At 31.0% G+C, this 14,652-nt stretch overlaps 1 protein-coding gene across 1 annotated transcript; it reads left to right on the forward strand.

Moving 5' to 3' along the window:
* The first annotated feature begins 10,242 nt into the window (after nt 1-10,242).
* On the forward strand, nt 10,243-13,599 carry LOC139088803 (leucine-rich repeat-containing protein 70-like). The gene is made up of 3 exons (XM_070638101.1): nt 10,243-10,353; nt 10,602-10,966; nt 12,775-13,599. Exons 1-3 carry the CDS (start codon nt 10,316-10,318, stop codon nt 13,383-13,385), a joined length of 1,014 nt encoding a protein of 337 aa, XP_070494202.1. The 5' UTR covers nt 10,243-10,315; the 3' UTR covers nt 13,386-13,599.
* The last annotated feature ends 1,053 nt before the right edge of the window (nt 13,600-14,652 follow it).

Consider the following 14,652-nt stretch of genomic DNA (forward strand, 5'->3'; position numbering starts at 1 on the left):
ATTTTAGAATTATCAGATGATTGTTAAAGAGACAGTAACATCCATTCATATATTTAGTTGTAAACTTTCTTGTGAATGTCACTGTTCTTTTGGGAAGAGGCTGTGTTGTGCTAGTGCTGTGTTGGGGTCAATAACACCGTTTGCTTGCCAAATGACTTTATACATATAAAGAAGGGCCAAGTCTTATGAGCTCGAGGCACTGTTATCAGCAATCTGTTGTACCAGACCCTATAGATCTAGAGTTTATAGTGGGATCCGAACCACTTGCAAGCTCTGCACATTACAAAGACACGAGCATGTCATAAGACCTAATGTACCTAAGTTATAATCAATGTGCCCAAGATTCCTAAAAGAAAGTCATCCAGCTTTCCTTGTATACCTAGTAGTGAATTCATATTATGTGCCAAAGACCTCAAAGCCAACTCCAACACAATAACCGAGCTTCGTAACTAGTGCGCAGAGATGAAATGGAAAAAGAGCTTCCAAAATTAGACATGACCTGGAATTGAACCCAGGATCTTTGGCACGTAAGGCCAACGCTCTACCATTTAGGTCACTGATGTAGTGAAGTGTAGAATTAATTAATAATTCAAATTTGAAATGACCTTTAAAATGATTAAAATTAGGGATGCTGATATTGTTAAGCGAATTAAAGTGAACAGACATCGATGGGTTGGACATGTTATTGGCAGATCTGTGGAAGCTCCATTAATTAAGGAGTTCAAATTTGACTTTTTGAACGGTAATAAGCTCTTGAATGACCGAAAAAATTTGGAAGGAAGCTGTTGATAGAGCCAGCTTCAGGCGACACCTGTAGAAGGTCATGGATTACATAATAAGTGAACGGTCACTAACTTGTTGACGAATTCTAAAAATCAGTGAATTTTAAAAATCATCGAGTCTTAAAAAAGATAATTTGACTTATGAAAAACTCAGCAAAAAGCATAATCACCAAAAAGCTGCCAACATCCACAGGCTGTTTTTTCCATACATTTTATCTCACTTTTTTTGGTAGCTTTCCATTTTAATAAAGCTTAATCTATTCAATTCAATTTGTGACTATTTTAAATAAAAATCTTTGCATTTAAATACACAACAAATAAAGACCTTAATCCACATAAAATGTACATTACGGATGGCTCAGATAAAACTTTGTTGCATTCATTTCTGTTCCATATAAAAAGCTATTTTTTTTTTGCATAAGTCCGCAAAAATGTATAAAAGCACAAGACTTAATTAAATTAATTACACAATCATAATTCCAAGCATAGTAAGCAATCAACAAGTAAATCCTTTCTACAGCACTTAAAAAAATGGCTTGCAGGCAATTGCAGAAATTGAATGGATTGGGAGTGGGGGGTAGAGGGGGAGCAGGGGGGTATTGTGGGTATTCACAAAAATTCAAGCAAATTGAAGAATTTAATCAAAAATGAGGAAGGGGAGGAGGGGTTTGACCCCCTAAACCCCACCCTACTCCATGGCCACGCCCCTGCCTTGCAGTAGCATTTATAGCTAATAACGATACACAATTATCATTTTATAGTTTGCCATTTTCAATTCGCATGTGATTACATTTGAATTATACATCAGATATCATTTACGCACTGCTATTCTGTATGGAACACGCATAAATTATACCATATATATACATTGTATGTATGTTGACACAATCTACACTACTAATTTAATTATATCCAATGAGATCTGTGTTGTTGTTGTCAATTAACCTGTAAACTCAATAAATTATGCATGCAGTTGGTAATGTCATTACTTTATCATAAACTGTGTTGATTTAATTTTACATTTCAGCCTTTTTTTTATTCATCTGTGATTTAAATTTTTGTTTTAAAACTTGGAAGGCAGGAGAAATTGTGGAGATACTGTTTGGTTTTTGTGCTTACTAGATGGTTTCTATGTCTAAAGAGAAGTCTATTATACATTTATATAGACTCATTTAGCAACCTTTGCAGTTAGTAACAGAATATTTTATAATTAAACAAATTTTGTTCTAAAGAATCCCGAGCAGCACAATTTCTACAATTTTTAAGAGATCTATCCAGATGGTTTACACCTAAAATTTAGATTTAATGGGATAAATCAATAGCTTTCTAATTAATATTAAAATGTAGGCAAAGAGAGAGGACCCAAAGAGTAAAGCTTCATCCCAAACCAATCCTTCTTGAGTATGCCCCTGGTATGATCACCTGACCAAGAACATGACATTGCAATGTGACTAACCACAATATGTGTATCACGAATCACACTAATCAATTTGACTATGCTAAATAGAACAGTGTGTTCGAGATTTTCGCACGTACCCAACTTTGAAGCCCTGTCACTCGGCACCAGATGGACCAAAAAACTTGAAACTTGAAGAATCCTCTCTAATATACATTAGCTTTAAAATGAAATACAGAACAATGCGGACCTTGGTTGAAAAAAAAGAATGATTTTGTCGTTCAAAAATCGACCAGTTGGGATCGGTTGGCCGATAGTCTAATTCAGATTTGTTTGATCTTTTTTGAGCCACGACAGACTTTGGCATCTGATTATGGACTTTTTTTCGTAACACAGCTGAGCTTGTTCTCTGACACTACAGTTAACGCTATTTCCAACTAAGCCATTATGTCCAAATGCTGCCAAAGCACTTACTCATTTTGACTTATGTATCACTGCAACACGTCAGTATGCAGTCCAAACTATCTTAAAAGCACACGGCATAAAAATTCCTAAATATCAGACTTGAGGTCAGTGCTCTAGCTTTATGACAGAGTTTAGTCAACCTGCAATCGGATTTTCAACCATATCAATAGCCATAGGCTTTTAGGTATGTTGCGTCACTCGGGAACATCAATGTCTAAAATTTTTGTTTTAAAGCATCAACATTTTAATTAAAAATTTCTTATTTAACTTGAGGACATTGTTGAATGAAATTCTAGATAAATTAACTTTGGAAGAAGCTCTAGAATTTCGTAAACAACTGCTGTTTTTCATCTTTATTATTAAAAATAATTTTTATGATCAAATGTTGCTATGTAGCCATTCAAAAAAGCTTTTTAAATACTGCAGGAAAGTTTGGGTTTGAGAGGCAACTTTTATGATTGAGGAGGATCATATGAAGCAGGAATGGAAGTTGTCTAGAATTTCATATGAAGCTTAGAACTTTAAAAGTTGAAATTTAACACTTTTTACAACAAATTAAGTCTTTTGTGCAGTGGTGGACAAACTGTGTGCTGCGGTACTCTAGAGTGCTGAAGAAATTGGGGAAAAAGCATGAATCGCATGCCGTTTGCGGTTTTGGTCGTGGCACAAGGTGTACCGGGGTACATAAAACATTAGGCAACACTGCCTTAGTGAGTGATTAGATGAACGACACCATAATCCAGTGTTGTCCAACCTTTTTTGTACCACGGCACACCTCAGTGGTAACCTAAGATCAAAACAACATACGGTATGCGGCTCAGTGCATTTCCACAAAAAATAACAGCACACCAGTGTACCATGGCCCACAGTTTGGGCAACACTGCTCTAGTGGATAGACGAACGATCCCGTATGTCAGTGGTGCGCAATCTTTTATTTTTCGCGGTTCATCTTATGGCAAGTCGAAACCGACCACGACATGCAATTGAGTGAATTTTCAAAAAACGTTGACGGCACACTGGTGTACCGCGACACAAAGTTCAGACAACACTGCCCTAATCAAACAATCCAAAATCATTGACCATGATATTCTAGCCTTGAACTTGTGTAAAATAATAGCACCAATTTCAGCCACAGCTAATCATTTTCTACTTTTTCAATCATATTCGCACAAAAAGTCTGCCTTTTTACGAAACAAATGAGAAGCTTTCCATTTCTCTAAAGTGAGACGAGATGTAAAATAAAATAAATAATTTGATTACTTTCATGCATACATGATACAACAGGTTCATAAATCTTGTCTAATGATAGAAATAAAATTCAATTTCATCCATTTCTCATTCAATTATTCGAGTTCGATTTTTTTTTTATTTTTTTATTTCTCGCTTAACGTTCTTAAATTGTATGATAACGAGAAACTCTTTTTATGCATTTCTTAGATGGGGTTCATATGGGAATGATGTCAATTATTTGAGAAATTAGAGCAAGAGGGTGATTGACACATGATCGGGAACTTAACTCTTTAATTTTCATTGTGAGGATCTCAATAAATCATATCTTATGAATTTTACATCCATATATTTTTCGTTGGCCGTACAACCGCTGACCGATCAATTGTGATCCTTGGGCTGCTTAAGATGATGTCTGAAGCTGGATTTATCGCAGGCTACAAAATGCTGACAACTAAAGCCAAGTGCGTTGCTATCCTAATTAAGGTTCTTTAAGACTCAAAATATTCATCTAGAGCAGCGATGTGAACCCTGTGCGTGCCAAAAATTATTTGCCATAAACAGTCGCTGATCATGTACTTTAAGGCTGAAGCATTGTTCAATTGTCTGCTTTGGTGAACCTTGACTTGCCGCGTCCTACTAGTTTCATCGCTGGCTACAGATTTCAAATTTAATGTAACATGCCATTTCCAAAAGTTCATTGGCTGTCTAAATTCAACAGGCTGTTTCTAAGGGTTCTTTGGTCATCCACTTGATCATTTACCATCTACGAGTCATACCCTCCTTTCCATTTCTTTGTCAAACTTCAGGAACACTTTAGTTATCGATCCTACTAGGGTAAGTACATGCAGGACATGAGATTGAGTGACCATTTTTAAAAGCAGCCTAACATCAGATTGTCTTGACGATCATCTGGGTGATTATAACTTTAGTGATGTAACATGACGTCATTATTCCCAAATATACAATTCGGTTTATGATTCGACATTTAACGATACAAAGAATGAGTCACGTGAGATAGCAATTTAGAGAAGCAATTTGAAACTCTTTGTACCTCAAGAACTAACAGCTGTGTTTAAGAAGCCAAAGTCTTAGCCAGTGGGGAACCTTTATTTTCTTCAACCAAAGTCTACAATCAATGTGTGGTGATCCAGTACTTATCTTCTCATCATATTCTGCTAAATACATCAGCCGTTTAACTTTGCTACATATTTGCCGGAAAGCGACCTTAAAGGATTCAATTTACTACCACCGTGTCGAGGGTTACATGGCTTGTCAAGCTTAGAATTGACTCGACTTTTCCGACAACCGACTGTTTTTAATTCAATAGTTAAACAAATGTATATGGTCATACAGGATTGATTCTTTAGGTGATTTTATCATTTATAAGATTCCCTAACATTACATTGAAACTGATTATAACGTTTTAGTAATTTTGCAATATATACTTTTATAATTTTTTTAGCTAAAGGCTAGACGACTAGCAATTACCATTATTTTATTTAACATAAAGCATGCATATCAAGTTAATATTGGATATTTAAAATAAATAAACTCGTATATATGATGGATACAAGCACGTATGATAAGCGTATAATTTTCGATGTTCCATTTAATCGCTTGATAGTTTAAATAAGGCTTCAACTATAACGTTGTCAACAACTCAATGTGTGGTGATTTAGGTGATTTAGTTTTATATGATAGAAATATTGAAATTATCACATAATATATATAAAAAAATTATTCTTGCTCAGCTAATTATCTCATTAAATTTATAGCTTTATTCAATTTAACACGACGAGATTAATAATTGGATAATCATGCTTAACTTTACTTTACCACCTTTGTGTCTGAGAAGAATTGTTTGTTTTGTTTCTTTTTGATAAGTTTTGCTTATTTTTTGGAATACTTTTTGGTATGCAGACCTTAATTTTAATCTTTCCTATTTCAAAATACTTTAATCTTTTTAAAAAGAAAAAAAAAATTAAATTTTTTGCATTTTCAATTTCATAAAGTTTGCAATTTTTAGAAAAAAATTTCAATCTTAAAGTTTACATTTTTGTAGTAAAAATTTTAAATTTTTTGCAAATAAATTTCTCAATTTTTAGAATTTTAAATTTTTGAAATTGTTTAAATTCTGAAAATTTTCAATTTTTTATGTTTTTAAAATTATTTCAAAATTTTAGAATTTTCAATTTTTAAACTTCTAAGTTTCTAAAATTTTCAATTTTAAAATTTGGAAGTTTTCAAATTTAAAACATTTTTAAAGTTTACAATTTTTAAAGTCTTAAATTTTTAAAATTTTCAATTTTTAAATCTTTCAATTTTAAAACTTTAAATTCTTTAAAGATTTCAATTCTAAATTTTCTTATGTTTTCAATTTTTCAATTTTCAAATTTTTTAATTAGCAAATTTTTAAATTTTCAAAGTTTTTAAATATTTAGAATTTCCAATTTTTAACAATGTTCAATTTTTAAATTTTTAAAATGTTTTAAAAATTTTAGTTTTTAATTTTAATTTGCATTAATCGTTTTTCAAATTTTTCAAATTTTTTAATTTGTTAATTTTTGAATTTTCAAAGTTTTCAAATTTTTAAGACTTTTTTTTAAAATTTTCAATTTTTAAAATTTTCAATTGTTAAAATTCTTCAATTTTAAAAGTTTTTAATTTTTCAATATTTTAATTTTTAATTTTTAAAATTTTCAATTTTTAAAATTTTTAGTTTTTTAATTTTCAAATTTTCCAATTTTAAGAATTTCTAAAGTTTTTAGTTTTAAAAGTTTTAAATTTCAAAAATTTCTATTTTTAAAGTTTTCAATTTTTAAAATTTTCAATTTTTAAAACTTTCAATTTTTCAATTTTAAAAGATTTCAAGTTCAATTTTTCACATTTTTTGAGCAACAATCCCTAACAATAAAGAAAATGTCCAACTTCCACCCTTTTAAAAAAAAATCCAAGTAAATATTTTTCTTAAAATTTTATGATCGATGAGTATGATGGAAAAAAGGAAAAAATAATAAAAATCGTGATCTCCAAGAAGAATAAGACAACAATTGTTAAACATTATTTTAGCAACTCAAATTCAACACAATCTTATGTTGTTATATCGATATAATCCTATTTTTCTAATCTTTAATTCGCAGAATGCTTTAAGCCATTTAATACAAAACCACAGCAAATATTTTAAAATTTAAAAAAATGGATATGTTTTCAGCTCAATTCAGGCTTTAATTTATGTAGCTTGCAGCATTGTTTTGATCATTTTGAGAATTTGAAAAAAGAAAACATTTTAAATAATATAAAATTACATATTGTGTTTTTTTGAAATTCTATATATGTGTGTACATGTAGTATCCATAATATTTGACTGTATATTGAACTGTATTAATTAAAATTGGTAAATTAATTTGATATCTCTGTTATTTAACTTTCTATGAAGATCGCTTTAAAGTTAGTGTTAAGTTAGCTCTGATTCTAAATTATCAATGATTATATTTTTAAAATTGTCAAAAATTAAAGGTTTTCATAATGTTTAATGAAAAATCGAATTTAAATTTATGAAAAATCATGATAAATTTAACGGATTTTTTGAAATTTGAATATTTTAAGAGATTTTTGAACACGGATTCGAGACTCGATAGAGGAAATTCTTCATTTGATTGGTATTTTTCGAATAATATGAATTAAAAATCCGGCTCATAGCTAGCCTTAATAGGCTACAGACAGTTATGTTGTCAAAGGAGTGGTTCGAATCCCACTGTAAACTGTAGGCCTGGATTTGAATACCGTGATTTGTATGAAATTTAACAAGAATTTAATTAGTAGTTTAAGGATTTTGTCTCGCAACACTCTTGAAAATTGAAGAATTTTGACCAAAAATTGTAGCTTTAGCTACCAAACCCCTTTACCCTTATTACCCCGTCTTCTCCTTAATATGCTCCATCTAGCAGTACGTTAAAGCTGTCAGAAAATGTTTAATAATTTGTATAATAATGTATATCTACATATGTTCCTAACATACCTAATTTTACTATAGAATTTAAAGTCAACTTCATACTTCTACTAACAAGCATATAAATCTACTTACACAAAAAAACTTCAAATATTTATTGAGTATTTTCATACATTTCATAATCTGAAAATATTACATAGCTCAACTCTACGTCTACAAAATTCATCGGAAACTCATTTTTACATTATGCAAATTTTTATGTCAAACAAATTTACTCAAAAATATGTAAGAAGAATAAGTCAATTTACATTGTAGCAGATCTGAAAGAATTCTCGAAAAAAATTTGTAGATTTAATTGAATTTTCAGTTTAAACAGGAACAGCTTTATATTATAAACTCGTAAAATGGATTTAAAATGTAGCGTGGAATTCAGTAGAAATATAGAAAAATTCTCGTTTTTAGGTTTATACTCAAAAATGTTTTCAAGTTCGTCTGTAAATTGACTTTCATTTTAGGTGGAAAAATAAATTTGGGGGTCGTACACTTGTTGCGTAACGCATAAAATGTAGTTTTTGACTTTTCCAAAGAAATTAAATTAACTAAGGCTTAACAAAAATTTGACATTGTCCACCATATCTACCATATTCACCATTCTCACCACACCCACCATACATACCATACTCATCATGCTCACCATACCCATTTTCTCCCTTGAATTTGTGGCTTGTCAATAGATTTTTTACTATCTAAGGTGAAATTAAGACCATGTCCACCATATCCACCATGTCCACCATGTCCACCATACTCACCATAACCACCTTACCCACCAAACCCACCTCTTCTACCTCTTTACTGTGAGCGTTACGTTGAGCATACTCAACATTCTCACCATACCTACCATATCCACCAAATCCACCAAATCCACCTCTCACCCTCTTTCCTAAGACCGCTACGTAATAAGTGAACGGCACCTTAATAATTTTTCAATTTATATTTCCTAAGAATCTTTACTTTGATGTGCTTAATTACAAATTAATGAAGAATTTTATAAAAACATTTGACTTAATTTGACTGAATTTTAATTTAATTAGAGACTGAAACTACGTAACATGTTACATGTTACTTAAGAGGCTTATAGTCTTCATCAGTTTAATTGAAAACATTTTTCACGTAAAAACTATTTAAATACTTTTTTTAGTTATCTTTCCATGTTCATTTAATTAATCTTTTCCGTATTTTACGCATCGTTACGTGTCCTCAATTGAAAACTATACAATTAATTATGCTCTAAATAATCAAATTTTTAATTCTAGATTCACCCATTTGTGTTTTTTATCTTATCTGATGTGCACCGTCTGTACTATGAATTGCACTATGGATGAAGAATTTAAGTGCATTCCAGGTGCATTCTTGAATAAAGCACCGTATTTCAGGAAGACTGAAGTTGCCTGATAGTAGCTCACATACCGTTGTGATAGCCAGCACCTTGAATAGACCATGTGATATTGCCCTCATGAACCGTTATTGTCGACCACCATGTTATTGCCGGCATCATGAGCACCATGTAATATCCTGTGTGATATTGTCACCATGTGTGATTGTCGTCACCATGTGCTATTGTCGTCACCATGTGTCATTGTCGTCACCATGTGTCATTGTCGTCACCATGTGTCATTGTCGTCACCATGTGTCATTGTCGTCACCATGTGTCATTGTCGTCACCATGTGTCATTGTCGTCACAGTGTCATTATCGTCACCATGTGTCATTGTGTCATTGTCGGCACCATGTGTTACTGTCGGCACCATGTGTTACTGTCGGCACCATGTGTTACTGTCGGCACCATGTGTTACTGTCGGCACCATGTGTTACTGTCGACACCATGTGTCATCGTCGTCTCCGTGTCATCGTCGTCTCCGTGTCATCGTCGTCTCCGTGTCATCGTCGTCTCCGTGTCATCGTCGTCTCCGTGTCATCGTCGTCTCCGTGTCATCGTCGTCTCCGTGTTGTCTGGGCAACTTCAAGAGGACAGAAACAGCACTGCTCTTATTAAGATTCTAATAATACGGTTTGAATATATCCATCACACTATGAAGTCTTCCACACTAGATTGATATAAAATTGATTAAATCTGCCGTTTTTTCGCTGTGTTGGATTGTTCCGATTATGCGAAATAATCAGCCTACCTATATATTTTTAAATAATCCATTCTCTATATCAAATTGTCTGATTCTCTCTGTCTCTCATCATCACGGTCGCAATTATTAAACTATATAGGCAGGCATTGAATATAAAAATAAATAAATTTGAAATTGAGAGTATTACCCACGATAATCACATTTATTACCATCCACTATGCTTTAGTTCCGAAATTTTTAAAAACCCATTCTAGAGTGGATTTTAAACCACAGATGTTATTCAGTTGCCATCGGAATCGGTTGAGTGAAAATTTTGATTGAGTGTAAATTTATTTTTTTATTGTTATTGAACTTGAATGATGGATGTACGCAGCATAGTCGTGTATGCTGTTGGGTAAAGTGCTGCTTTATTTTTATACAATTTTTATCAGATTGTGGCCGTCTTAAATTCGAGTTTTTCGACATTAGACTGTCGAAAATTTCGAACTCAACTTATTTTAAAATAAAAATTTACGTTACGAAGTAACGGTCAAAAAAAATTTGAATTTTAACGACAATTTTTTTTTTGAAAAAAATTAACGGTCGTTTTTGAGACAGCCACACATCGCGGATCTAAAAAAGGAACTCAATTTTTTTCCGTAGAATTCTTCTAAATCTACAATATGTCCACGGTGCCACAGTTGATCTGAGATGTAGCAATTTTGATGTGACACGATTGAGTGAAATATCATATCAATGTGGAAAGGAATTGACGTGCTTTTTTGAAAACATACATTCAGATAATGAGACACAATTTGTTTATGCTGCTGACCGTTATGTACATTCTTACAAGTGTCTTGGATTTGTTAATTCAACCATCAATCAACTGCCAATTGACATATTCAAACGATATCCAAATATAGAAATATTGTATGCTGCTAACTTGGGATTAAAGTCGGTGAGTCGATCGTTGTTTGAGACAGCTGGAAAGCTTGTTGATTTACATTTGGAGGGAAATAATATAACAGGTAAAAAAAAGTGAAGTTGTGGCTTTTTTTTGGTGCAAATTTGACTTGACTGAACCTGATAAAAATTGAAAAATTTATCCCAAGGGTCAGGCACTCCAAAATTATAGTACTGCACTTGTTGGATTTATATGAAAGTACAGTAATTACTGTACTGTACTTACAACACTTACTGTACTTTCAAACAAGTACAGTAAGTACATTTGAGTGTCTGACTCTTGATTTTTCTAAAATTTGTGTGAAATGATGCCGGAAATTTCATTTTTCGGATCAATAATAGACATCACGTTTACTTATAAGTCTAACTAGTGAAACTGGTCAAATTTCCATGTGCTCATCAGTTTTCCGGATTTTTTTGTGAATGGAAAAATTGTGAATTCCTGTAAAAATTCAGCTTACCCAAAATGTTGCTTTCCTGACAATTGACACTTAATTTAAAGAAAAAGATGTATGAATTTTAAATGAAAATGAGCGAAAAATTCACTCGAAAAGTTGCTTAAAATTAGGCAGAAATATGCAAAAAATTCCGACAAAAATACGCTTGGAATTCAGGTGAATTTACTACTAATATTGGCCTAAAAGTCGCATAAAATTCTTCAGAAATTATGTTCGATTACGAAAAATTGTTCGAAATTGTAAGGAAAATTTGTTTGAAATTTGTTGAAAATTTTACTGAAAATTTACCTGAAATGCGGATGAAAAGTGAGTAATCTTGAAGTCACATGTAGTTTGGAAGAGTCCAAATAGACTTCCGAAGCTGAGTTGCTCGGGATTATATTTCTATTAAATCTCAAATTTTGAAATGGAAGTCGACCGTTGTGGTTCGTGAGACGAGCCGAATTTTAGAAGTAAATTTTTGGCTTCTCATTTGAGTTAAAAAAGAAAAAATTAAAATTTGAGTTTTACTAGAAATCTAATTCCCAGCGACTCAGCTTTGGAAACTCAATGGACTCTTCGGATCTCCGTGTGACTTCCAAAAGGCTGCCGCATTTTGCTTTTCTTAACAAAAGCAAGAACTTTCTCTTAAGAGTTGAGTTAGATGAGAGTAACACTAGCGAGTATGTTCAACTAGCATATTTAAGCCTCTAAAGATTTCCTTCTTAACTGCAAAACGTGAAATTGCCCTGACGGTATCATGATTGCTGTTATTGCTCTAGTTTGAAGACAGAAAATGAAATTTCCTATAGCAGGATGTTTAAAACTGTTAATAGCAGAGGCGTATTCAGGAAGTTGAGGATTTGGAGGTCAATTGCCAGGCTGAAAAACTGGGCGGTAATATCCCGCGGTATCCATACAAATATCGCCAATCAATTTTGAAAAATAATCTTCTTTAATTCGTGAAAAGTCCCAATACCCTTCCTAAATTTATTAGATTTTCACAAAAATATTCAACCCAACTCTCCCTTCCCAACAGACTCACCCCCCTTTCCCCAATATCCCATCTGACCCTCCCCCCACTCTATCTTCCCGACCACCCCCTCTCCCTCATTCTCCTAGCTACACCTCTGCTAAATATTCCCATTCTCTTTGATGACGTGTATTTGTTCTAGTAAGACTGTGTTAGGCAATCAACTCAACCTTTAAACACACAAAATTTCAATTTAGTCAAAAAATATTCAATATCAGTCAATTTGCATCAAATGCGCAAAACATTTCCGACTAACACACAAAAATTCCACTTTATTATTTATCTCTATTTTCATATATGACGTCTTTTTCCAATTTCCTCATGAAAATGTCTTCTCATCTACATGCTACATCCAATGAATACCAAACAAATCATCATCCCATGCCTATATGTATGGATGTAGATTTGGAAAACTTTTTATTCTATGGTGCGTTAAATTTACGTCGCGTCATGTTGTCTAACAATGAAATAATATCGATTGGAAAGGATGCATTTAAGAAAATGACAATAAAGCCAGTTACGGTTTATGACAATACATTTCAACAGAAACTTGAAGAGATTGATTTATCACATAATAAATTGACAAATATTCATCATGAGACATTTTCCCAGCTGAATACATTGATTATATTGAATCTTAAGCATAATAATATCCGATTAAAGTATGGACAATTTCCATTGACACTTAAGCGACTTGATTTGAGTTACAACCAGTTGAAGGACTTTACATTGAGACAACTTTTAGGTTCACAGCTATTGGAGGAATTGAAATTGAATGGAAACTTTTTTGATAATGCAAAAGTTGAGTTTATGTTTCCGGAAGCGATATTTCAATTGATGCATGTTTATCGGTTTGAGATGTCGGATGCTTTTAATTGCATGCAGTTGGCTGATGTGTTGCTGTATTTTAAGAAGATTAACAGGAATATTATTGTGCAATTTGATAATGAAGTAACGAATTCGTCGAATATTTTTGGAATTTCATGCGTTGACGCAGCAAGTGACACGAGCTAGGTAATTATGATGTAATTGATGTCATGCATCGATGGAAGTAAATTTCAATGTGGTCAGAATTAAGTTTTTATTCTAGAATTTGAGTAATTTATTCATATTTTCCATGAATTTTTTGATTTATGATTGTGGACAGAATTTTGATGTGAAAATAGTAAATAAATAAAATACAATGTAATTTTTTGTGGTCCAATGGAAATGATTGCTGAAATTTTAATAAACTTGAAAAATGAAAATAAATTAGAATTTTTAAATTTAATCTTTTGTGTTTTTTAAAAAGTTTTATATCTACAAAAAAGATTTAAATAATTTTTTTTTTAAAAATTTAAAACTTTTGAATTTGATTTTGAAAAATTTCAAGAAGTTAAAAAAAATTGAAAAGTTTCAAAACATTTAAAGAATTTAACAAATTTCAAAAAATTTAAGAAATTTTCAAAAAATTCAAAGAAATTTAAACTTCAGTTTTTTAAATTTCTAAATTTAAGAAATCTTTTTGATTTTTTTTACAATAATTTAAGAAATTTATTTATTTTGAAAAAATTCGTTGATTATTTATTCAAATTTCAAAATCTCAACTAGATTTAACAAATTTTAAATTTGTCAAAAATTTCAAAATTCCAAATTTCGAAAAATTTTAACAAATTTCAAACTCTGCAATTTCACAAGTTTCAAAAATTCAACAAATTTAAAAAATTTAACAAACTTTAAAAAATTTAGGATAAATTTGAATGAAAAGGCCGTAAAAATTTTCAAATTTTTTAAACAAATTTTTATAAATTTGACACATTTCAAAAAATTTGACAATTTTAAAAAAATTAACCAAATTCCAATTATTTAAAAAAAATTTTAAAAATTTTTAAAAATTTTAAGAAATTTCAAAAATTTTAAGAAATTTCTAAAGATTTTGAAAAGTTAAGAAATTTTAAAGATTTATAAAATTTTAATAAAAGCGCCAAAAAAATTCAATAAGTTCAACAAATTTTAACTGTTTTTTAAAAATTGAAACTTTTTTAGAAATTTTCAAAGAAATTCAATACAAATGGAAACTTCAAAAATTAAAATTTTTGAAAAATTCGAAAAATTTCAAGAGTTTTAAATTTTTTTTAATTTAAAAAATTTAATTTTTTCAAAAAATTTAAAATTAACAACTCAAAAATCAAAAGAAAATTTAAATTTTTTAAAAAATCTATTTTTTTTTAATTTGAATTTTCAATTTATTTAAAAATTGATCAGGTTAGTTTGAATTTTAGAATTTTGTTAATTAGAATTT

The sequence above is a fragment of the Chironomus tepperi genome, unplaced genomic scaffold, assembly GCF_022539635.2.
Source record: "Chironomus tepperi strain 1889 unplaced genomic scaffold, CSIRO-AGI_Ctep_v1 contig_12, whole genome shotgun sequence".
NCBI lineage: Eukaryota > Metazoa > Arthropoda > Insecta > Diptera > Chironomidae > Chironomus > Chironomus tepperi.

Bases quoted from the DNA above. Each gene is read 5' to 3' on its own strand.
- LOC139088803 (XM_070638101.1), top strand. From the start codon at position 10,316: ATGATGGATGTACGCAGCATAGTCGTGTATGCTGTTGG. The intron at 10,354-10,601 runs GTAAAGTGCTGC...TTTTTTCCGTAG, and splicing joins ATAGTCGTGTATGCTGTTGG to AATTCTTCTAAATCTACAAT. The intron at 10,967-12,774 runs GTAAAAAAAAGT...GTATGGATGTAG, and splicing joins GGAGGGAAATAATATAACAG to ATTTGGAAAACTTTTTATTC.